This window comes from Engystomops pustulosus, chromosome 8 (assembly GCF_040894005.1).
Source record: "Engystomops pustulosus chromosome 8, aEngPut4.maternal, whole genome shotgun sequence".
In the NCBI taxonomy this organism is placed as follows: domain Eukaryota; kingdom Metazoa; phylum Chordata; class Amphibia; order Anura; family Leptodactylidae; genus Engystomops; species Engystomops pustulosus.
This window is the reverse complement of record NC_092418.1, coordinates 22,591,496-22,618,207: the sequence shown is the minus strand read 5'-3', so window position 1 is coordinate 22,618,207 and position 26,712 is coordinate 22,591,496. Positions and strand designations below refer to the sequence as shown.

General features: G+C 43.2%; 1 protein-coding gene across 4 annotated transcripts in view; it reads left to right on the top strand.

Annotated features, from left to right (window-relative positions):
- Positions 1–26,353, top strand: part of SCNN1B (sodium channel epithelial 1 subunit beta) — a 47,974-nt gene extending 21,621 nt beyond the window's left edge. For all 4 annotated transcript variants that reach the window (XM_072120299.1, XM_072120301.1, XM_072120300.1 and 1 more), the window contains 10 exons: positions 485–675; positions 2,096–2,202; positions 14,127–14,290; positions 15,969–16,076; positions 18,475–18,592; positions 22,310–22,385; positions 22,586–22,643; positions 22,896–22,957; positions 23,792–23,867; positions 25,303–26,353. In XM_072120299.1, coding sequence (XP_071976400.1) covers positions 485–675; positions 2,096–2,202; positions 14,127–14,290; positions 15,969–16,076; positions 18,475–18,592; positions 22,310–22,385; positions 22,586–22,643; positions 22,896–22,957; positions 23,792–23,867; positions 25,303–25,653 — 1,311 coding nt within the window. In that variant the 3' untranslated portion in view covers positions 25,654–26,353. The remainder of the gene's footprint in view (positions 1–484; positions 676–2,095; positions 2,203–14,126; positions 14,291–15,968; positions 16,077–18,474; positions 18,593–22,309; positions 22,386–22,585; positions 22,644–22,895; positions 22,958–23,791; positions 23,868–25,302) is intronic.
- The last annotated feature ends 359 nt before the right edge of the window (positions 26,354–26,712 follow it).

The following is a 26,712-nucleotide window of genomic DNA, read 5'->3' as shown; positions in this document are numbered from 1 at the left end:
CTGGCACTCATAGAGGCAGTTCAATCCTTGTAAAATCCTGTCCTGTGTACTTTTAAAAGAAGCCAGTAAATAAATTATTGGAACATAGAGCATCGAGATACAATGCATTCATTCTGTATCATCTCTGGCAAGTTCTATCCAGATATTCAGTGGATGTAACTTTTATACAGAGTCCTCATGTCACGCAACAAAGCAATGTTCTTGTTCTGAGGCCATTTGTTTTTTTAGGATTTTTTAAAAATTGTTTTGCAAATTGCCCATCCCATACAAATCCCTGCTGTGTATTGCAGCCCTTTTGACCAGTGTTTGCATAGGGCTCGTTTTGACATTTTTATTGCTGATACTAAATCTTGTACAATTTTACAGAATTTTAACCACCTCTAAGTCTAAGTTTTTGAATCCTACAATAATCTCCAAAAAGAGAATCATAAATTTCATGGACTATGTAATATCTTATACAAATATATGTCGACATTTTTTACAGTGCACTAACAATGGGACGCAATGTCAATACAAGAACTTCACAAGTGGCCTCCAAGCCATCCGGGAGTGGTATCTTCTACAGTTTTCGAACATCTTCTCAAAAATTCCATTACAAGATAAGATTGAAATGGGCTACAAGGCGGAAGACATGATCCTCACATGCATGTTCGGAGGGGAGACCTGCAGCTACAGGTATATGGGGGGGTATGGATTACGGTAGAGTATCATTAACAGGTCAGATAAGGGTAGAGGTAGGTAAGCGTATACTTGATGACCACCTTAGATGAGGGTCGCCAACTGGTTAACATTCACTACACTGAATAATGTGAAGGATAAAACTGTAACGATCAGTCAAAATTGCAAGGGTAGATCGGAACACTCACAAATCCAGAAACATGCCAGCTTAATCAATCACAGGCAGAGAAATCCAGCCTCAAGGATGGCTTTATAAGAGGCAAAGGAAATTCATAACAGGAAACGAGCCAGCTGAAGAGTTTCGAAGAGGTGGCAGAACCTTTTCACCGTATGGTTTTGCTCTTCATGTCCATCAACAATATTATAGACCCAGAGAATTTACATTGTCCTTCTATCTAGTATAGAAATATACTTAAAATGAAATCTAAATCCAATAAAAATAGTTCTGATTACAGTACTGGATGCAAGACATAAGAGTATGTAATGCACTTTAAAGAATTGTTCTAGCTAAAGATATTTACCGATCCCTAGAGCCTGCAAGTTCATTCATAGCTTGGTGAACAGTCATTAAAATGTACAGGTAATAAAAATGTAAAAATAGAAACCACTTTGTACCGTGTGATAATATGAAGGAGAAAGAGGCATAACAAGATATAATACACTGTAAGCCCTTTAACAAAACTAGCAATGTTATAGGAGGATCCATAGAAAGCAACATCAAAGGAGGTGCCAAGTCCATCTATGCCTCAGTTGATACTTCTAATTTTTTAGGAGCCTCAAAGATCTGTAAGGAGGAAGTAAAATCATCTTAAGAGATGTTTATATTATGGGATCAATACATAAGACATACAACTGGTCATAAACTTAGATGGCTTTTGCCCAAGCACTGGTTTGGCCAACCTGACCTACAAGGTACCTGACCTACAATATATGAGGTTGGTTTCTATTTAATGGTAACCTTATGAGCCTCCAATGGCCCAGGTCCAAGTTACAAACAAACCAGTGGCTCCCGACTTCCACTCGATCAAAAAGGACAGTGGAATCAACAACTTCCAGATACTTCTAGAAACAGTTTATCTCACCTAAAAACTTAAAGGAAACCTACCACTTCGGGTAGGGCTTATAAGCGGCACATTCCGTGCACCAGCTCAGGGTGAGCTGGTGCCGGCGCTTATCTTTGTTGTGTTTTTAAACTGTTTTAAAGTGTTTTAACACTTTATTAATGTTTATATCCTGGTCAGCTTATTGTAAAGAGCCATTGTGCACAAGAACCCATTATATGGTAATAATAGTATAGTAGGAAATGTATTGTATCTTTCCACCCATTTCAAATATGTCTATTGTCTATATCGAAATAATGGCAAGAAGGTTCAAGTAAAACCACTAGAAAAATTGTACAACCATCTCTCTTTTGCAGAAATTTCACCCACATTTATGATCAGGACTACGGAAACTGCTACATCTTCAACTGGGGCCAAGAAGGTCAAGAGCTTTTGGTTTCTGCTAACCCAGGAGCAGAGTTCGGTAGGTGAGGGTTTCTTTAGTGGGGAAAGAGGTGGAATTGGTGGAAGTGATGAAAGATGCTTTGTGTGTAAAACGTCGAATAAGAAAAAGATTTTAGTGGCAAGTGGTTGGCTTTAAAGTCTCCTGCAAATGGGGTTGTCTTCTGCTGGACCTTTGAGACCTTTTGTATTATGAGCCATATACTGGGGCTCATTTACTAAAGGTCAGCGGAGCGCATTTTCGTCAGGTTTCCCGACGATTTCCGTTTTGCGCCGCATTTAACAGGGTATTTTGCTGAACACGATCTGAATTTTCGGTGCCGGCTTGCACGGGACACAAATCGGGGGGCGGGCCATCGGACAACCCGACGAATTCGGACTACGCGCAGGATTTAACATTTCGAATTGTGTTGCAAAATCAGCGAGCAATGAGAAGAAGAAGGTGAACTCCGGCGGACGTCGGCGGGGAAGCGATGGATGCAGGAACTCGGGCGCACAAGCTTCGTGAATCACGACGGACTTCATCTTCGTTGGACCATCCGAATCGGGGATCACATCAGGACCGGTTATGTAAATTTGCCCCACTGTGTCTTCTCCAAAACGAGATGTGGTGGACCAGCCTAACTTTGCCCATAGAAGAAACTCCTAGTCTAGATGAAGATTTACCAAGGGCCAACCCTACCCAAGGGAATCATGGTCTCAATTAGTTTGGAAGGATCTTTCCCAAATTCCATTTGTTTCCATGTATTAGTTTTGTATTTGGTCTCATATTTGAGGTCTAAGGGAGTAGGCGTGATGCTGCACGGCATAATCTGAGCTATACACAGACCTGCACGTCAGTTTGGTATTACATAATGAGATCTACTTGTCATCACCTTAATAAGAACATAAAAGAATATAAATGCAAAAGTCACAAACGGCAAATAGGGATAATACTAGACGTATGTTGCCTGATGTTCCACACAAGTCATCCATATCATGTATGTGGATTAGAATATTCTGCCTCATAGTCAATGATAGAACATGGAGATTACAAGTAGAATTTGAGTGAAGTGCAAAAGGGTTTTTTTTTTGTTTTTACACAGCTCCTATGCAAAGTTATGTGTTTCCACTAGTTACTGACTACAAACACAGCCTGACTACACTGGATATGACTAAAGGATTCAAAATGGATGCTGTTGTGTGATGCTATAATCGATATAATGGCCTCCTGTGGAGCGACATCACCTGTTTTCGATCTTAAGGCTGTTATTTTATTATATTTTTCTGTCTAGTAAAAAGGTGGTGTCCCTAATGAGATTAGGCCAAACAGCTGAGGGCATGGGTGGTAGTAATTATAAACTCTACAACAAACCATTTTCTATGGGCAGACTTAATTAGTAATAAGTAATTATTAATTTATTCTGAAGATAATCTAACACAAAAGCTTGTAGTAGGCCAGTAATGGGCGGAGAATATACTTTGCACCAAACATGTTTGTCTATAAAGTTTTCTCCTGGCAGTTTTCTACTGTAGACCAATCGTGGGGCGTCCCAAATAATGTACTCACCTCCGTTCATTTTGGAGTCTGCTGTCTATTTATTCAAGAAGCCTTGTCTGGGGTCTGTATTTATGCATGGAGCCGGGTCTGGGGTCTGTATTTATGCATGGAGCCGGGTCTGGGGTCTGTATTTATGCATGGAGCCTGGTCTGGGGTCTGTATTTATGCATGGAGCCGGGTCTGGGGTCTGTATTTATGCATGGAGCCGGGTCTGGGGTCTGTATTTATGCATGGAGCCTGGTCTGGGGTCTGTATTTATGCATGGAGCCGGGTCTGGGGTCTGTATTTATGCATGGAGCCGGGTCTGGGGTCTGTATTTATGCATGGAATACCAATAGAAGTATACACTCACCGGCCACTTTATTAGGTACACCATGCTAGTAACGGGTTGGACCCCCTTTTGCCTTCAGAACTGCCTCAATTCTTTGTGGCATAGATTCAACAAGGTGCCGGAAGCTCCTCAGAGATTTTGGTCCATATTGACATGATGGCATCACAGTTGCCGCAGATTTGTCGAGAATCTCCTGTTCCTGTGGAGGCCATTTGAGTCCAGTGACCTCATTGTCATGTTCAAGAAACCAGTGTGAGATGATTCCAGCTTTATGACATGGCGCATTATCCTGCTGAAAGTAGCCATCAGATGTTACAGGGTACATTGTGCTCATAAAGGGATGGACATGGTCAGCAACAATACTCAGGTAGGCTGTGGCGTTGCAACGATGCTCAATTGGTACCTAGGGGCCCAAAGAGTGCCAAGAAAATATTCCCCACACCATGACACCACCACCACCAGCCTGAACCGTTGATACAAGGCAGGATGGATCCATGCTTTCATGTTGTTGACGCCAAATTCTGACCCTACCATCCGAATGTCGCAGCAGAGCTTGTGCAAATTGTAGCCTCAGTTTCCTGTTCTTAGCTGAAAGGAGAGGCACCCGGTGTGGTCTTCTGCTGCTGTAGCCCATCTGCCTCAAAGTTCGACGTACTGTGCGTTCAGAGATGCTCTTCTGCCTACCTTGGGTGTAACGGGTGGCGATTTGAGTCACTGTTGCCTTTCTATCAGCTTGAAACAGTCTGCCCATTCTCCTCTGACCTCTGGCATCAACAAGGCATTTCTGCCCACAGAACGTGGAGCGTGGTGACCACGGCGATGCGCTGCTGTACACACCTGCTAACCATCCTGCCCTCAGGCACGTTGCACTTTAATTGGCCCTAAGGTACCATTGATTTTGGGATAGTGGATGTATATACTAGGCATCCACCACACCACAGCACACCCCCTAGAGGAAGCGACGGCGAAACGCGCTTCGGGATGCTGTGGCGGTGGTCTTACTTTACTGCTTTAAACAATTTGGGCTACATACAACACCCTGGTGGGTAATATAATTGGTTACAGCCTAATTGTATATACTGCTGTGTATTTACTTTGAGAGTATTTATTATGTATTGAAATACCTTTTGACCATCGCCACACTTTTTGTGGCTTTTATGTATGTTTTTAACTGTGTTTTTCTTGATGGCCGATTAATAAAGTTTGTATATTGTTTATTATGAGTATTAAGTTATATGATTAATCATTTATTTATTTATTTGGGTATCCTATATACTTCTATTGGTATTGCATGTTATTGGTTAGTAATAGGAGCTGTATATCGAGTACTGGGTTGTCTCTTTTTGGTATTTATTGTATTTATGCATGGAGCCTTGTCTGGGATCTGTATTTATGCATGGAGCCTTGTCTGGGATCTGTATTTATGCATGGAGCCGGGTCTGGGATCTGTATTTATGCATGGAGCCTGGTCTGGGGTCTGTATTTATGCATGGAGCCTGGTCTGGGGTCTGTATTTATGCATGGAGCCTGGTCTGGGGTCTGTATTTATGCATGGAGCCTGGTCTGGGGTCTGTATTTATGCATGGAGCCTGGTCTGGGGTCTGTATTTATGCATGGAGCCTGGTCTGGGGTCTGTATTTATGCATGGAGCCTGGTCTGGGGTCTGTATTTATGCATGGAGCCTGGTCTGGGGTCTGTATTTATGCATGGAGCCTGGTCTGGGATCTGTATTTATGCATGGAGCCTGGTCTGGGGGTCTGTATTTATGCATGGAGCCTGGTCTGGGGTCTGTATTTATGCATGGAGCCTTGTCTGGGATCTGTATTTATGCATGGAGCCTTGTCTGGGATCTGTATTTATGCATGGAGCCGGGTCTGGGGTCTGTATTTATGCATGGAGCCTGGTCTGGGATCTGTATTTATGCATGGAGCCTTGTCTGGGATCTGTATTTATGCATGGAGCCTGGTCTGGGGTCTGTATTTATTCCTGGAATGAGGTCCAGTGTCTGTATCTATTTTAGAGTCTGGTCTGGGGTCTGTATTTATGCATGGAGCCAGGTCTGGGGTCTGTATTTATGCATGGAGCCTGGTCTGGGGTCTGTATTTATGCATGGAGCCAGGTCTGGGGTCTGTATTTATGCATGGAGCCTGGTCTGGGGTCTGTATTTATGCATGGAGCCTGGTCTGGGGGTCTGTATTTATGCATGGAGCCTGGTCAGGGGGTCTTTATTTAGGCATGGAGCCTGGTCTGGGGTCTGTATTTATGCATGGAGCCTGGTCTGGGGGTCTGTATTTATGCATGGAGCCTGGTCTGGGGTCTGTATTTATGCATGGAGCCTGGTCTGGGGTCTGTATTTATGCATGGAGCCTGGTCTGGGGGTCTGTATTTATGCATGGAGCCTGGTCTGGGGGTCTGTATTTATGCATGGAGCCTGGTATGGGGGTCTGTATTTATGCATGGAGCCTGGTCTGGGGTCTGTATTTATGCATGGAGCCTGGTCTGGGGGTCTGTATTTATGCATGGAGCCTGGTCTGGGGTCTGTATTTATGCATGGAGCCTGGTCTGGGGTCTGTATTTATGCATGGAGCCTGGTCTGGGGGTCTGTATTTATGCATGGAGCCTGGTCTGGGGGTCTGTATTTATGCATGGAGCCTGGTCTGGGGTCTGTATTTATGCATGGAGCCTTGTCTGGGATCTGTATTTATGCATGGAGCCTTGTCTGGGATCTGTATTTATGCATGGAGCCGGGTCTGGGGTCTGTATTTATGCATGGAGCCTGGTCTGGGATCTGTATTTATGCATGGAGCCTTGTCTGGGATCTGTATTTATGCATGGAGCCTGGTCTGGGGTCTGTATTTATTCCTGGAATGAGGTCCAGTGTCTGTATCTATTTTAGAGTCTGGTCTGGGGTCTGTATTTATGCATGGAGCCAGGTCTGGGGTCTGTATTTATGCATGGAGCCTGGTCTGGGGTCTGTATTTATGCATGGAGCCAGGTCTGGGGTCTGTATTTATGCATGGAGCCTGGTCTGGGGTCTGTATTTATGCATGGAGCCTGGTCTGGGGGTCTGTATTTATGCATGGAGCCTGGTCAGGGGGTCTGTATTTAGGCATGGAGCCTGGTCTGGGGTCTGTATTTATGCATGGAGCCTGGTCTGGGGGTCTGTATTTATGCATGGAGCCTGGTCTGGGGTCTGTATTTATGCATGGAGCCTGGTCTGGGGTCTGTATTTATGCATGGAGCCTGGTCTGGGGGTCTGTATTTATGCATGGAGCCTGGTCTGGGGGTCTGTATTTATGCATGGAGCCTGGTATGGGGGTCTGTATTTATGCATGGAGCCTGGTCTGGGGTCTGTATTTATGCATGGAGCCTGGTCTGGGGGTCTGTATTTATGCATGGAGCCTGGTCTGGGGTCTGTATTTATGCATGGAGCCTGGTCTGGGGTCTGTATTTATGCATGGAGCCTGGTCTGGGGGTCTGTATTTATGCATGGAGCCTGGTCTGGGGTCTGTATTTATGCATGGAGCCTGGTCTGGGGTCTGTATTTATGCATGGAGCCTGGTCTGGGGGTCTGTATTTATGCATGGAGCCTGGTCTGGGGGTCTGTATTTATGCATGGAGCCTGGTCTGGGCTCTGTATTTATGCATGGAGTGAGGTCCAGGTTCTGTATCTATTTTAGAGTCTGGTCTGGGGTCTATGTTTATATAGGGAGTCAGGTCTGGAGTCTGAATTTGTATTGGAAGTAAGGTCTGGGGTCTGTATTTATTCATGGAGTCAGGTCTGGATTTTATATTTATATAGGGAGTCAGGTTTGCGGTCTGTATTTATTTTGGAAGTAAGGTCTTGTGTCTGTATTTATTCATGGATTCAGGTCTAGGGGTCTGAACCTATTTTAGAGTTCGGTCTAGGGTCTGTATTTATATTGAAAGTAAGGTTGGGGGCCTGTATTTATCCATGGATTGGGGTCTGGATTTTATATTTATATAGGGAGTGAGGTTTCCAGTCTCTATTTATATTGGAAGTAAGGTCTGTATTTATTCCTGGAGTCAGGTCTGGGGTCTTTATTTATGGAGCCAGCTCTGGGGTATATATTTATGTAGGGAGTCAGGTCTGGGGGTCTGTATTTTTTCATGGAGTTAGGTCTAGGGTCTGTATGTATATTGGGAGTAATGTCTGGGGGTCTGTATTATTCATGGAGTCAGGTCTGGGGTCTGTATTTTTATTGGGAGTAATGTCTGGGGTCTGAATTTATATTAGGAGTAATGTCTGGAGTCCATATTTATTCATGGAGTCAGGTCTAGGGGGTCTGTATTTTTGGAGTCTGGTCTGAAGTCTTTAGATAGGCTGGGGGTCTGTGCTTTGGACATGGTCTGGGTTCTGTATTTATTTTTGGAGTCTGGTCTGGGTTTTATATTTCAGAAGTTGCTCTCAATACTGAAGAGATCACAGATAAAAGTTCTTTTTTAATGCCTTAAAATACAAAACAGAAGTAAATATGTGACCTGAAAGGGATCCAGAAATAGTTGTCCATAAAGCCAGGTTTTATCTGCCATCAGCCCCTGTGTTCAGAGCGGCTGCCCAAAATAGATCAATGTTCTGACTGTTTATATCTCAGTACATTGAGTCTCATGTGTCTGGTCCTAGTCCTATTACTCCACATCCAGAGGGAATTGTTCTCCTGTAATGATATCAATACCCTAATAATCACTATCAAATATGATAAGAACACAGGGAGGGATTGTGGTCTAGTGATGTGAAACCTTATTTGAGCCCCTGTCCCCCCATCTATGAGGATTAGTCTGTGATTAATAGAAGAGAAACGTGAGAGTCCAAAAACATTGTCATTATTCCACCAAGTAAGAAAGTCATGTGGTAACAGTGCCATTCAGTACTCTAATAATAGCGCTATATAGTATACTAACAGTGCCATACAGTACTCTAATAATAGTGCTATATAGTATACTAACAGTGCCATACAGTACTCTAATAATAGTGCTATATAGTATACTAACAGTGCCATACAGTACTCTAATAATAGCGCTATATAGTATACTAACAGTGCCATACAGTACTCTAATAATAGTGCTATATAGTATACTAACACTGCCATACAGTACTCTAATAATAGTGCTATATAGTATACTAACAGTGCCATACAGTACTCTAATAATAGTGCTATATAGTATACTAACACTGCCATACAGTACTCTAATAATAGTGCTATATAGTATACTAACAGTACCATACAGTACTCTAATAATAGTGCTATATAGTATACTAACAGTGCCATACAGTACTCTGATAATAGTGATAGATAGTATAATAACAGCATCATACAGTACTCTGATAATAGTGCTATATAGTATACTAACAGTGCCATACAGTACTCTAATAATAGTGCTATATAGTATAATAACAGCATCATACAGTACTCTGATAATAGTGCTATATAGTATACTAACAGTGCCATACAGTACTCTAATAATAGTGCTATATAGTATACTAACACTGCCATACAGTACTCTAATAATAGTGCTATATAGTATACTAACAGTACCATACAGTACTCTAATAATAGTGCTATATAGTATACTAACAGTGCCATACAGTACTCTAATAATAGTGCTATATAGTATACTAACAGTGCCATACAGTACTCTAATAATAGTGCTATATAGTATACTAACAGTGCCATACAGTACTCTAATAATAGTGCTATATAGTATAATAACAGCATCATACAGTACTCTGATAATAGTGCTATATAGTATACTAACAGTGCCATACAGTACTCTGATAATAGTGCTATATAGTATACTAACAGTGCCATACAGTACTCTAATAATAGTGCTATATAGTATACTAACAGTGCCATACAGTACTCTAATAATAGTGCTATATAGTATAATAACAGCATCATACAGTACTCTGATAATAGTGCTATATAGTATACTAACAGTGCCATACAGTACTCTGATAATAGTGCTATATAGTATACTAACAGTGCCATACAGTACTCTAATAATAGTGCTATATAGTATACTAACAGTGCCATACAGTACTCTAATAATAGTGCTATATAGTATACTAACAGTGCCATACAGTACTCTAATAATAGTGCTATATAGTATAATAACAGCATCATACAGTACTCTGATAATAGTGCTATATAGTATACTAACAGTGCCATACAGTACTCTGATAATAGTGCTATATAGTATACTAACAGTGCCATACAGTACTCTAATAATAGTGCTATATAGTATACTAACAGTGCCATACAGTACTCTAATAATAGTGCTATATAGTATACTAACAGTGCCATACAGTACCTTAATAATAGTGACCCTACATATAGTGTCACATAGAACCCTAATACACAGTTACCATGCAGTGCTCTACTATTAGTGCAATATCCTCATAATAGTGCAGAGTAGATCTCTAATAATAGTGCAATATAGTACCCTCATAATATTGCACAGCAGTGTTCTAATTATATAAAAATACAATACCATACTAATACTAAAGTCCTCTATATAGTGCAATATTATACCCTGATACTTGTATCATATAGTCCTAGAATATTAGTGCAATACCTTAATAAAAGCGCCATACAGTAACCTAAATGTAGTGTCATACAAAATAATACATAAACATAAAAAATAGCGCCATACAGTGCCTGTATAACACTGTCATACAATGAGGAAGCAATGTACCGGACCCATATTAGAACTCCATACGGGGCCAAAAATTATCCCAAAGTATTATACTGCCATATAGTGCCTAAAAATGCTGCCATACAGTGCCCAATATTAAAAAAATGCACTTATGGTGGGGCTCCTTCTCTGGCACATTCTCCTAAGAATAGAAACACGTAGTAACTGGTTTCCGCGTCTATCATCTCCCTTGTGTTTTGGGTTTATACACCATGATGCGGTATTATGTTGCTGCAGTGATGTTCGGTTACCTGTATGTTTATTTTTGCCTTGTAAGACGCCTTCCAGGGCAGGAACTTCATGTCAATGTTATCGTCTGACATGTTACAACATAATAATAATAATTATGATAATCTCTATTTATAAAGCGTACAACATATTCTGCTGCACTTTCCACCTTAGAGCTACATGTGCAGAGAACGTCCGGCAAATTGGGGGTCAATTCAGGACAACCCACGCAAAGATTCAGATTTTTTGATTAAAAAAAAAAAAACAAAACTGCCGGCCATGTGACCAGAGGCTTAGAAGTAAGAAGATTACTGGAGACAGCGCCTCTCTTGTCCGTGGGCTGTGTCTGGTACTGCAGCTTAGCCTTACTGCAGACTAAACCTATGTAAGTGTTGTGCTGTATGTTATTTTTTATTAATTTTTTTACTTAAATTTAAGAACTAAGACCCCTAAAAATTGAGCACAGCATTGTTGAGACAGTATGGAGAAGGTTCACAGGCTGAGCCCTTTCTATATAGGACTGAAGACTGCTGTATTATACACAGCAGACACCTGCTCCTTCCACCTGTGAACACTGTTGGCACTGAATGCGGATATTAACCTTTTGTCCTCGTATGACATGGAACGATCTGTATTTGCCCCGGTCAGGGGCAGTATTAAATCGGCAATATACTGCAATACAGTGTCCCAATCTATCAAAATATACAAATAATTATCTCATAGAGGTAAACACTGTCCAAACTTTCCACTATTTCGCCACCCAAAAAAATTAGAAACAAACAGTGAAAAATGTAGCTTGTCCCACAAAAATGACACCTTAAACAGAATTCGTTTTTGTAAGCTGTTCGCCGGTATTAAAACATAATTAAACTGTATAAATTTGGTATCTTTATGATCGTACTGACCCAAAGAATATAAGGGAGGTGTCAACTGGGCCGCACATTAAAAGTCGTTAAAACAAAGCCTGGAATAAAATGTCAGAACTGCATTTTTAGAATTGCTTTTTTTCCGAAAATGTCAAACTTTCCACTATTTTGCCATCTCGACACCCAAACAATGTTAAATAAGAAGTGAAAACTTAAGCTCATCCCACAAAAATGACACCTTACACAGAATTCTTTTTTGTAAGATGTATGCAGTTATTTAAACATAATTAAACTGTATAAATGTGGTATCTTCGTGATCGGACTGACCCAAAGAATAAAAGGGAGATGTCCACCGGGCCGCAGATTCAAAGTTGTAAAAACAATGATTGGAAAAACAATGTCGGAAATGCGTTTTTAGAATTGCATTCTTCCTAAAGCGTCACCACGCCTGTCCACGAGTTGTGTGTGGTATTATGAATCGCTGACTAGGACTGAACTTCAGTACCGCGCACAACCTGTGGACAGGAGTGGCGCTGTTTGAAGAAAAACTTGGACGATATGAGTTTACTTCATCCTATACTTACATCATCATCATACGGCTCCCATACATGTAGGTAGAGGTGACTTTGTATTTTGTGTCACTTTGCTGCCTCCCGTCTCCTGATGAAATCTTCTCTGCAACTATGACTTATGGAAAAATCTCTCCGGGGTTTGTGTCTCGTGTTTGGACATAACGTTACAAGTTAATGCTGCGTATAATATTGAGTAACACTGCGACTGCTGGACTTATCTTCTACTCATCAGACATCACTAGTTACATCACTAGTTACATCACAGCCACATCAAGAGCTGGAATCAAACTTCTGCTGGCGGCTGCTGCTTGGAATCCATCAAAACTTTGTTAGTAGCCAAAACTTCTGTGATAACCTAAAATATATTATATATACTATACATCCAGGAAGACTTAGACATCAGGGCTCATCCTGCAGAATTCAGAATACGGCTAGAACTACAATTATAAAATATACATTTTCGACTTACATACAAGTATATTAAGAACAAATATATGGACCCTATCTTGTATGTAACCCGGGGACTGCCTGTAATGGTATGCCAGGGCCCAGGGCTGCTGGGGGGCCCACATAAGGCTGTACATATGGAATCCATGGGTATGAGGGGGCAGTATATAAAATAATAATGGGAGGGGGCTCTTTGGAATGATAAACTAGGGAATATTTTAGGGAACAGGAGACTGTTTTAGTTTCTGAATTTTTAATGCCACCATATGAGTTCACTGCAAAGGGGCCCACTAAGGGTCTGTCGCCCAGTGGCCTATTGAAACCTGGGGCCGACCCTGAGTATGTGCCAGTAAGACTGTTGACCCCCTTAAAGGGAAGCTGTGAGGTAGTTTGGGACTATTTAACGTCCAGCATGTCTCTTCACAGCTGGGGTTTTAGGTCCCAAACATAATGGGGGGAATGTATTCAGACTGGGGCTTCCCTCCACCGGTGCACTGCACGACAGATCTACTAAAAGTTTTGGTCAGGGAATATGAGAGACCGAAAGCAATTTTCGATAGTTGCCCCACTACCTGTCATGCCTACTTTTGGTAAAAGTGACTTGCAGAGGGGAAAATAGACCAAAGGGACAGAAATTGCACTTTTTACATTTATTGTCCGCCAGAAAACTGTCAGATAAATCTCCTTATCCTTCTGTAAATTGATTTTATGTACACAATAATGATTTTTGTAATGACAAAAGGAAATTTTGGTCGCCAAATCTTACTTTGGTGAACACAAAATAGATTTTGTGATGACAACGATGACAACTCTCAATTCTGTGATCATTAAATTGATTTTGTGCCGCAAACGGCTCCCATAATACCGGCCTAAGGCTGCATTCACACTGCCGTATGGGGGACGTATATACAGCCGACATATATACGGCATATATACGTCCCCATAGACGGCAATCGGCGCACGGCCCCGTACGGGAGCGATTCGGTGCTGCAGAAGTGCGTCACCGTCCCGTACCCCGTGAAAGGATAGGACATGTCCAGTCTTTTCTCAGAATACGGTGACGTCCGCCATGTTCCTATATGGAGAGGGGCGGGGGTGTGCAGCGCTCACCCCCTCCTCTTCTCCCCGGCGCTGACGTGTGCCCACCGTGCTACGGTACAGCCTTACATCGTGTTCTAGTCCCGGCACCAGTAGGACATGACCTCACGATATTTCACGTATGATCTCATGTGCCGTTTCCCATAGGACTGAAAATGGTTCTTGACATTGACCAAGAAGAATACATTCCGTATCTCCAGAGCACGGCCGCTGCCAGACTCATTCTCCACCAGCAGAGGAGCTTCCCCTTCCTGAAGGACCTGGGGATTTATGCCATGCCGGGGACGGAGACCTCCATAGCTGTTCTTGTGGTATGTAGATGGGAAAGAACTTAGAACAATGTTATCTGATTGGACGCCAGCCACATTTTGGTTTGGTTAAAACCGGGTGAATCCGACCTTGGACGGTCTCATAATAGTTTTTTCTTTCTACTTCCATGTTTATGACTGTTATTATAACAATGTTCTTAACTTGAAAGTGGATGTTATCTTATTTGTTGACTTAAGTTCTCAGCCTCCCAGGTAGCTGAGGAGCCATGGGGAGGGAGTGTGGTAAGATTTAGTACTCTCAGGTGGATGGAAGCTACTAGTAACTCCTAGTGGACTTCTACAATATCTTTGGTGGTCCGGTGTCTGATAAAACTCCTAGAAAAACTAAAAGACTTCTCCTTCCAACATTCTTCATAAAATCTCTGATGGCCAAGTGTCTTAGATGATTCCTACTAACTCCCAAGTAGTAAGTGAGTTCTCCATGTAGTGTCTCACACCCATGCTGACACTTAAAAATAATGTCAGGACCTGCCTTGTATCATGTGACTGTGCCCCTGATGCTACCTCCCATCTTACGGCAGGTGTTGCTGCCTGAGGCAAGAGACTCAACGTGCCTCATGGCTGGTGCACCCTTTCCTAATGGATAATAATATCTCAGGTGGTCCAGTGTCTTAGGAAAACCCTTTCTACAGTACCTTCGATCACTCCTAGTTCCCTAGTGGTCTCTAACATCATTGATGGTCTAGTACAGTGATGGCAAACCTTTTAGAGGTCGAGTGCCCAAACTGAAACCCAAAACCTGCATATTTTTTGCAAAGTGCCAACAAAGCAATTCTTGCAGTAACTTATTACAATCTTCTTGCTCCATGCTATACCACAGCTTTCAATGGGCCAGAGGGCACCAATATCTTTGTCAGAAGGAGAAGAAATTTGGATTGCCACTGGAGCTTCCCTTGACAGCCCCCTGAACAGGAAGATTCAGGGGTCACACAGAATGATAACCTAACCCTGTCCACACCTCCTCTCTCTTCCTGCAGTCTCAGGAAGACCATGATGCTTCACATTAAAATAATGCAAAGCATGGAAAGTCCTGAAACTGCAGGAGGATCCCTGTCTGGCAAACTCTGCCATGGGGCAACAGCCTGAGTGCCCACTGAAAGGGCTCGGAGTGCCACCTCTGGCACCCGTGCCATAGGTTCGCCACCACTGGTCTAGTAGAAAGCTCCTAGTAACACCTAGTTCCTTCATGTTGTATAATATCCCTGGTGGTTCAGTTTTTAGGAAACTTCTATCAACTCTGAGAAGACTTCTTGTCCCCTAGTGGTTTATAATATCTCTGGTGATCCAATGTTTTAGGAAACACGTTGTAACACCTATAATCCTAATAATCCTACTACTCTAGTGGTTCACAATATCCCTGGTGGCACCCTGCCTTAGAAAACTCTTAATAACTCTTAAGACACCTATTCAGGAGTGATTTTTGATATCCCTGGTGGGCTAGTGTCCCAGAACACTCCTAGTTCCATAGTGGTTTGTAATATCCGTGGTTGTCCAGGTGTAAATAACTGATAGTCAAGGGTTTTAAGCTATTCTATGGAATACTATAGTCCCTGGTGGCCTAGTGGGTTATACATTTCACAGTTAGCACATATCACTGTGGACATGTCATAAGAATATATCAGTTTTATAAGGGTCTCTATATTTTATATTCTTCTTTTAGGACCAGACCGAACACTTAGAGGCTCCGTACTCCTCCTGCACAATGAATGGCTCCGATATTCCGGTGGCAAATCTCTATGCGAAATATAACAGTTCATACTCAATCCAGGTAAAGATGGAAGCTGTAATGTGGACAACCAGCAACCGATCAGGTGCTCATTAATACATATGATGCCGGAACTAGAACAGATAACGGAGCAGGAAGCCGATAGTTCCATTTCCTGTGTAGTGGCCATGCCGGGTTACTGTAACTCAATCCCACTGTAAAACTTTCGGATGCTTTTTGATATCTTAGTATTGAGGTTGCCTCAAGCCTTAACTTTTTTTCCTTTTATTCGCCTTTGATTACTCTTAAAGGGGTTTCATAGATTTAGAAAATCAGAAACAGCTCCACTCTTTTTCAGAGGCTGTGTCTTGTAGTGCACTAGTGAAGTCAATATAATTGAGCTGCAATACCAGTTGTAACCTAGAGTGGCGCTAGTCCAAGATTAGTTTTACCCAATGTCATACAACCCCTTTAAGAGTAATATTTTTTATATACTTTAGATTTTTTTCCCCTTTAAGTGTTTTATATCATGTGGGCAGAGGTGGAAATGTCCTGTAGACTGATAGTATGATGTGACCTGAGAATCACACAGATGGCCCAGTGTTCAGGGCGCTTGGCGTTCATGCCTGATTGGTGCTCATCAAAAATCATTAGCATGAAATAGGACTGGCACACAGAGGCGCGGGACGCACAAAAGTCCAGCAGCATTGGTGAAAGTCAGATTCGGCTGCATATTACCTGTTCCTTAAAAGCAAATATTATTTAATCACTAGGGATAATATGGATATTACATATCGTTAATACTGTATATTAGATGCCAGATAGAATCTGCCCACATTCCAAGGAATTACTGTAAAATTCTGGTGCCTTAAAGGGATTCTCCACTTTGAACAGTCTCTATTTGTTAGAAGGATCAAATACATATTTTTTTGTTGTGACCCTCATAAATCAGCAGTGATCTGATCTCGTAGCAACCATTCCATTTCCCCGCATTGCCCCCATAGGGCAAATTAAGAATTACACTGTTATCAGTGAAATCTTATAGTGTATACACTCACCGACAACTTTATTAGGTACACCTGTCCAACTGCTCGTTAACACTTAATTTCTAATCAGCCAATCACATGGCGGCAACTCAGTGCATTTAGGCATGTAGACATGGTCAAGACAATCTCCTGCAGTTCAAACCGAGCATCAGTATGGGGAAGAAAGGTGATTTGAAGCCTTTGAACGTGGCATGGTTGTTGGTGCCAGAAGGGCTGGTCTGAGTATTTCAGAAACTGCTGATCTACTGGGATTTTCACGCACAACCATCTCTAGGGTTTACAGAGAATGGTGTGAAAAAGAAAAAACATCCAGTGAGCGGCAGTTCGGTGGGCGGAAATGCCTTGTTGATGCCAGAGGTCAGAGGAGAATGGGCAGACTGGTTCGAGCTGATAGAAAGGCAACAGTGACTCAAATCGGCACCCGTTACAACCAAGGTAGGCAGAAGAGCATCTCTGAACGCACAGTAAGTCGAACTTTGAGGCAGATGGGCTACAGCAGCAGAAGACCACACCGGGTGCCACTCCTTTCAGCTAAGAACAGGAAACTGGGCCTACAATTTGCACAAGCTCATCGAAATTGGACAGTAGAAGATTGGAAAAACGTTGCCTGGTCTGATGAGTCTCGATTTCTGCTGCGACATTCGGATGGTAGGGTCAGAATTTGGCGTCAACAACATGAAAGCATGGATCCATCCTGCCTTGTATCAGCGGTTCAGGCTGGTGGTGGTGGTGTCATGGTGTGGGGAATATTTTCTTGCCACTCTTTGGGCCCCTTGGTACCAATTGAGCATCGGTGCAACGCCACAGCCTACCTGAGTATTGTTGCTGACCATGTCCATCCCTTTATGACCACAATGTACCCTGTAACATCTGATGGCTACTTTCAGCAGGATAATGCGCCATGTCATAAAGCTAGAATAATCTCAGACTGGTTTCTTGAACATGACAATGAGGTCACTGGACTCAAATGGCCTCCACAGTCACCAGATCTCAATCCAATAGAGCATCTTTGGGATGTGGTGGAACGGGAGATTCGCATCATGGATGTGCAGCCGACAAATCTGCGGGAACTGTGTGATGCCATCATGTCAATATGGAGCAAAATCTCTGAGGAGCTTCCAGCACCTTGTTGTATCTATGCCACGAAGAATTGAGGCAGTTCTGAAGGCAAAAGGGGGTCCAACCCGTTACTAGCATGGTGTACCTAATAAAGTGGCCGGTGAGTGTATGTCTTCCAGTGCAAAATTTGTTAGTGAATTGGAGACTTCTTTTCTAAACCAGACAACCCCTTTAAATGCAGCGGTTCCCCTGATGCCAAAACATGAGTGGAGATGTTTATGGCCACATAAACAAGAGTAGATTATACACTTGTGTTACATGTATTTATGTGTATACACCTATCTTCTCCTCGCCAGTCCTGCCTGCGCTCGTGTTTCCAGGAAGCGATGGTGAAAAAGTGTAACTGCGCCCACTACTTGTATCCACTGCCGGATGGGGCCCATTACTGCAACAACCAGGAGGATCCGGGCTGGGGTATGTAGAACCTAGAAAACCTACAGATGGCCCCGTAAGAGGTCTAGCCTGTACCACCTACAGATGGCACCATAAGAGGTCTAGCCTGTACCACCTACAGATGGCACCATAAGAGGTCTAGCCTGTCCCACCTACAAATGGTACCTTAAGTCTAGTCTGTACCACCTACAGATGGCACCATAAGAGGTCTACTCTGTACCACTAACAGATGGCACCATAAGAGGTCTATCCTGTACCACCTACAGAGGGCACCATAAGAGGTCTAGTCTGTACCACTTACAGATGGCCCCATAAGAGGTCTAGTCTGTACCACCTACAGATGGCCCCATAAGAGGTCTAGTCTGTACCACCTACAGATGGCCCCATAAGAGGTCTAGTCTGTACCACCTACAGATGGCACCATAAGAGGTCTAGTCTGTACCACCTACAGATGGCACCATAAGAGGTCTAGTCTGTACTACCAACAGATGGCACCATAAGAGGTCTAGTCTGTACCACCTACAGATGGCACCATAAGAGGTCTAGCCTGTACCACCTACAAATGGCACCATAAGTCTAGTCTGTACAACCTACAAATGGCACCATAAGAGGTCTACTCTGTACCACTAACAGATGGCACCATAAGAAGTCTATCCTGTACCACCTACAGAGAGCACCATAAGAGGTCTAGTCTGTACAATCTACAGATGGCCCCATAAGAGGTCTAGTCTGTACCACCTACAGATGGCACCATAAGAGGTCTAGCCTATACCACCTACAGATGGCACCATAAGAGGTCTAGTCTGTACCACCTACAGATGGCACCATAAGAGGTCTAGCCTGTACCACCTACAAATGGCACCATAAGTCTAGTCTGTACAACCTACAAATGGCACCATAAGAGGTCTACTCTGTACCACTAACAGATGGCACCATAAGAAGTCTATCCTGTACCACCTACAGAGAGCACCATAAGAGGTCTAGTCTGTACAATCTACAGATGGCCCCATAAGAGGTCTAGTCTGTACCACCTACAGATGGCACCATAAGAGGTCTAGCCTATACCACCTACAGATGGCACCATAAGAGGTCTAGTCTGTACCACCTACAGATGGCACCATAAGAGGTCTAGCCTGTACCACCTACAAATGGCACCATAAGTCTAGTCTGTACAACCTACAAATGGCACCATAAGAGGTCTACTCTGTACCACTAACAGATGGCACCATAAGAAGTCTATCCTGTACCACCTACAGAGAGCACCATAAGAGGTCTAGTCTGTACAATCTACAGATGGCCCCATAAGAGGTCTAGTCTGTACCACCTACAGATGGCACCATAAGAGGTCTAGCCTATACCACCTACAGATGGCACCATAAGAGGTCTAGTCTGTACCACCTACAGATGGCACCATAAGAGGTCTAGTCTGTACCACCTACAGATGGCACCATAAGAGGTCTAGTCTGTACCACCTACAGACGGCACCATAAAAGGTCTAGTCTGTACCACCTACAGATGGCACCATAAGAGGTCTAGTCTGTACCGCCTACAGATGGCACCATAAAAGGTCTAGTCTGTACCACCTACAGATGGCACCATAAGAGGTCTAGTCTGTACCACCTACAGATGGCACCATAAGAGGTCTAGCCTGTCCCACCTACAAATGGTACCTTAAGTCTAGTCTGTACCACCTACAGATGGCACCATAAGAGGTCTACTCTGTACCACTAACAGATGGCACCATAAGAGGTCTATCCTGTACCACCTACAGAGGGCACCATAAGAGGTCTAGTCTGTACCACCTACAAATGGCACCATAAGAGGTCTAGTCTGTACAACCTACAGATGGCCCCATAAGAGGTCTAGTATGTACCAACTACAGATGGCACTATAAGAGGTCTAGCCTGTACCACCTACAGATGGCACCATAAGAGGTCTAGTGTGTACCACCTACAGATGGCACCATAAGAGGTCTAGCCTGTGCCACTTACAGATGGCCCCATAAGAGGTCTAGTCTGTACAACCTACAGATGGCCCCATAAGAGTTCAAGTCTGTACCACCTACAGATGGCCCCATAAGAGGTCTAGTCTGTACCACCTACAGATGGCACCATAAGAGGTCTAGTCTGTACCACCAACAGATGGCACCATAAGAGGTCTAGTCTGTACCACCTACAGATGGCACCATAAGAGGTCTAGTCTGTACCACCTACAGATGGCACCATAAGAGGTCTAGCCTGTACCACCTACAAATGGCACCATAAGTCTAGTCTGTACAACCTACAAATGGCACCATAAGAGGTCTACTCTGTACCACTAACAGATGGCACCATAAGAAGTCTATCCTGTACCACCTACAGAGGGCACCATAAGAGGTCTAGTCTGTACAATCTACAGATGGCCCCATAAGAGGTCTAGTCTGTACCACCTACAGATGGCACCATAAGAGGTCTAGCCTATACCACCTACAGATGGCACCATAAGAGGTCTAGTCTGTACCACCTACAGATGGCACCATAAGAGGTCTAGTCTGTACCACCTACAGATGGCACCATAAGAGGTCTAGTCTGTACCACCTACAGACGGCACCATAAAAGGTCTAGTCTGTACCACCTACAGATGGCACCATAAGAGGTCTAGTCTGTACCACCTACAGATGGCACCATAAGAGGTCTAGTCTGTACCACCTACAGATGGCACCATAAGAGGTCTAGCCTGTCCCACCTACAAATGGTACCTTAAGTCTAGTCTGTACCACCTACAGATGGCACCATAAGAGGTCTACTCTGTACCACTAGCAGATGGCACCATAAGAGGTCTATCCTGTACCACCTACAGAGGGCACCATAAGAGGTCTAGTCTGTACCACCTACAGATGGCACCATAAGAGGTATAGTCTGTACCACCTACAGAGGGCACCATAAGAGGTCTAGTCTGTACCACCTACAAATGGCACCATAAGACGTCTAGTCTGTACCACCTACAGATGGCACCATAAGAGGTCTACTCTGTACCTCTAACAGATGGTACCATAAGAAGTCTAGCCTGTACCACCTACAGATGGCACCATAAGAGGTCTAGTCTGTACCACTTACAGATGGCACCATAAGAGGTCTAGCCTGTATGACTTACAGATGGCCCCATAAGAGGTCTAGCCTGTACCGCCTACAGATGGCCCCATAAGAGGTCTAGTCTGTACCACCTACAGATGGCACCATAAGAGGTCTAGTCTGTACCACCTACAGATGGCCCCATAATAGGTCTAGTCTGTACCACCTACAGATGGCACCATAAGAGGTCCAGCCTGTATCACCTACAGATGGCACCATAAGAGGTCTAGTCTGTACCGCCTACAGATGGCACCATAAGAGGTCTAGTCTGTACCACCTACAGATGGCCCCATAAGAGGTCTAGTCTGTTCCACCTACAGATGGCACCATAAGAGGTCTAGTCTGTACCACCTACAGATGGCACCATAAGAGGTCTAGCCTGTACCACCTACAGATGGCACCAAAGAGGTCTAGTCTGTACCACCTACAGATGGCACCATAAGAGGTCTAGTTTGTACCACCTACAGATGGCACCATAAGAGGTCCAGCCTGTACCACCTATGGACAGGGGTGCAATGATGTGGTTTGGGGGTATTTGTATAGTTGGACCCTATCAGCTACCACAGCTCCCCCTTTGCTCACACATGTGTATAGCCACATACTAACTGACTCCGGTCTCTGTTTGCAGTTTCCTGTTATTACCAGATGAAAGACTCTGTGATGGAGAGAGAAAGGTGCATTGAACTTTGTCAGCAGCCTTGCAAGTAAGTCAAGATCCTTCTCTTATTCCGTATGTAATGTAAAAGTCTGACGATCTGAATCTCCTACTATGCGTAGCTCACTTTATACCACTATGTATACAGTGATCGTAGGCACTCCCCCTAGTGGTGACTACAGGCAAATGATATTTTGCTATCTGTTTGACAGCAGATATGTAGATTGATGTTTTTTCTTATTTGTACAGTGACAGCAACTATAAAATGACCATCTCCATGGCGGACTGGCCCTCTGCAGCAGCTGAGGTAAGTACACTTAAGTTTTTCCACACCTAATCTACGAAAGAACAAAATAAGAAGAAACTTTTCATATTTATACAAGTAAGAAGTCCATCCATATACTAAAGGTCTACACCTAAGGGTTTCTACACAACCTATTGGCTTGTCTGTATACCTAGGTTCTACACTGGGTATATATTACTGCATATGTTCACACCTTTCATTCTGGACATTCCAGGACTCCTCCCACTTGTAAATTAGTTCAATTATTTCTTACAGGACTGGATTTTTCATGTTCTTTCGTATGAAAAAGAAGGCAGTGGGAAGATCACTGTGAACAGGTTGGTTAATGTTCAACATTTAAATGCTATATATATTTGCATGACTCTGCCTGGGCCAAATGATCTTGAGTCTTAGATGGACAATCAAGTTGAACTTGGATAATAGTTTCTAGTTTGGCGAATATCCTGCATTGACAGAAGTTTTATAACACTGGCCTTAAAGGAACTTCTACCCCAAAAAAGGACATAAATATTAAACATATCTGGTGCGCTCCATTCTACTCATGGAGGGGGACACCGTTGTCTTATTCACCTGCTCTATTGGTTCTCTTCTCAAATGGTCGGTAAATTTGTTAGGAGAGCTTCCTGTTAATCACAGACACGACCCCTCTTCGCTGCCCTTAATTTGGGCAATGGTGGGGGGTGTTTGGGGCTTACAAGAGCTTCACTGGAGAAGTCAGCAGAGACCTGATGTGAAGGTATGGAAAGGACCCATCTTGATACCAAAAATTATTGATACGTCGATAGATATGATTGTGAGCACGTAAGTATGTTCCGCCTCATGTAGGTATTGGCTTTATGCCTTCTGAAGCATCTTCCCACATTAGTGGAGGTTACCCATTGATACAAAGTAAAAGGTGCCCCAGATCTTGGTTTCAAAACATTTTCGAAGGTTCCATTATGGTCTTCCACCAATAATCAAATTACTTCATAAACACGTCTCAATATTACCAATGTTTGAGAAGACCCTACTTCCAATTCATAGGGAAACTCAAGTCACCATTAAGATCTAAAGCTCAATTATCAATATGGAGCTCCAATTCTTACTGCCACCACTTGCCTCATGATCGAGGACTTTCATTGTAAAGCATATTCTTTGATCTCCTTCTTTAGAAATGGCATCATCAGACTGAACATCTACTTCCAGGAATTCAATTACCGCAGTGTCTCAGAGTCTGAAGCCACCAATGTAAGTGTCCAATACTGAGTATAGGTCTGGGCCAGGAGGTCATAGGTGTGGGCTACCCGGGTAAGGAAGGTCTGTGTGGGTGATATTACTGTGAATTGAAAACTTGGCTATAAAATCCCTTGCCATTAATACAATATTGATTTTGCTGTACAGTGGAGACAGGAAGTAGATGTTCCTCACAATTTTATTACTCGATAATCACTCTGCAAATAAATCAGTCCATAAAATGAATTCCTTGAAATAATCCTGATTTGGTCTAATGAGTTGCTTCTCCAGATAATTCCCTGGACTTAACTAACATCTACACAACACTGAAAGCTACTGTGGAAACCTCATTGTGGTGCTGTTATGAACTGCGTATATCTGTAGTGGTTGTGATGATAGGACATGTTGTGTACTGCATGGATCAGTGATCGTGGGACATGTCACTAAGATTGACGTGTCTTGTATTGCATAGACCTGAGATGGTGGGGCGTGTCATCCACAAGAAATATCTGTTATGGTGGAACATGTCATCTACTGGTTAGACCTTTGACAGTGGGACATGTCATCTACTCTATAGACCTGTGATGGTGGGACATGTCGTGCACTAGATAGACCTGTGATGGTGGGACATGTCATGCACTAGATAGACCTGTGATGGTGGGACATGTCATGTAGTAGATAGACCTGTGATGGTGGGACATGTCATGTACTGCATAGACCTGTGATGGTGGGACATGTCATGCACTAGATAGACCTGTGATGGTAGGACATGTCATGTACTAGATAGACCTGTGATGGTGGGACATGTCATGTACTGCATAGACCTGTGATGGTAGGACATGTCATGTACTAGATAGACCTGTGATGGTGGCACATGTCATGTAGTAGATAGACCTGTGATGGTGGGACATGTCATGTACTAGATAGTCCTGTGATGGTGGGACATGTCATGTACTAGATAGACCTGTGATGGTGGGACATGTCATGTACTGCATAGACCTGTGATGGTAGGACATGTCATGTACTAGATAGACCTGTGATGGTGGGACACGTCATGTACTAGATAGACCTGTGATGGTGGCACATGTCGTGTACTAGATAGACCTGTGATGGTGGGACATGTCGTGTACTAGATAGACCTGTGATGGTGGGACATGTCGTGTACTAGATAGACCTGTGATGGTGGGACATGTCGTGCACTAGATAGATCTGTGATGGTGGGACATGTCATGTACTAGATAGACCTGTGATGGTGGGACACGTCATGTAGTAGATAGACCTGTGATGGTGGGACATGTCGTGCACTAGATAGACCTGTGATGGTGGGACACGTCATGTAGTAGATAGACCTGTGATGGTGGGACATGTCATGTATAATACTGACCAACTGACTGTCACCGAAATCAAAAAGACCAACATAAATCCATTCATGGTGCTTTTTGTTCCGCAGGTGGTATGGCTTCTATCAAACTTGGGAGGTCAATTTGGATTCTGGATGGGAGGATCAGTCCTGTGTATCATAGAGTTTGGAGAAATCATTATAGACTGTATTTGGATCACCATTCTCAAGCTTCTTGCTTGGAACAAAACGAGAAAAGAGAAGAGGCGACGACCCGAGTATTCGGAGCCTCCCCCCACAGTGTCCGAGCTGGTGGAAGCTTACACTAACCCTGGCTTCCAACATGAAGATGTAGAGCAGGAAGCCATGCCGATCCCGGGGACCCCGCCTCCGAAGTATGACTCTCTACGGGTACAACAGATGGATGACGCCATTGAAGTCATATCTAGTGATGAAGAATAAGTATTTGTACATTAATTAACATCAATCACCGCTGCTACTGTAATCAGCACCTTCACGGAATCTTCTTGGTTATATAGGATCTATTTTTTGGGGAGAAATATAGTATTTTTGGAGCTAAATGTGGCCCTACTCTGGGTGATTTTTCAGTATTGATCTACTCGGAAGGTTAGAATAAAGTTATTTAATACTTGAAGCTTCTTTCCTTAGAGTTTGAGCTATGGACGAGATATTCCAAGACATTTCCGGCTGCCACCTACTGATCTCTATGGAAGTTCTTCCGGCTACGAGGCCTCAATCATTCCCTTCCTCCACTGATTTTGGTGGAGTTGGAGTAATTTTCTCTAATGGTGAAAGGTTCTCCTTAAAGGAGTTTTATGATGAAGTAAACCCTGTACAAGTGTCCTATTGGGCCACATGGATGTCATAGAGGAGTTTTTACAACTTCGGACCTCCCTGATTTTACTAGACCCCAGTGATTTGCTTACACTAGTGTTGAGGCGTCCATTTATAATGGATTCTGCGACATTATACCGGATTACTCCGACCATGTTATTCTTATGCTGTACAGAACCCTTGAGGATACAATTCAATTTATAGCAAAATATATAGAATTTAAAGGGGTTGGCCACTGGAGGTTTACCATTATACATATAGTAATAGTTCTGCTCTGCTTTCTTGGTATGTAAAGTGAAGCCTCCTGTCTGTTACCTCATCATCCAGAGATTCCTGACCATCAAATGGCCGCAGATGGAGGGTCATGTGATCTCTGACCATGAGCAATCACCCTGCCAGGACCATTATTTTATATTCATAAAGGCTATCATAAGGTCCTGGCAGGGTGATTGCTCATGGACAGATAGAGATCACATGACCCTCCATCTGCAGCCATTTTATGGTCAGGAATCTCTGGCTAATGAGGTAAAAGACAGGAGGCTTCACTTTACATATCAGGAAAGCGGAGCAGAACTATTACTAGATGTATACTGGTAAATGACCTCATATCCTGCCACCACACTCATTACATAAAACATGGCCAACCCCTTTAAGGCCAAACTAAGT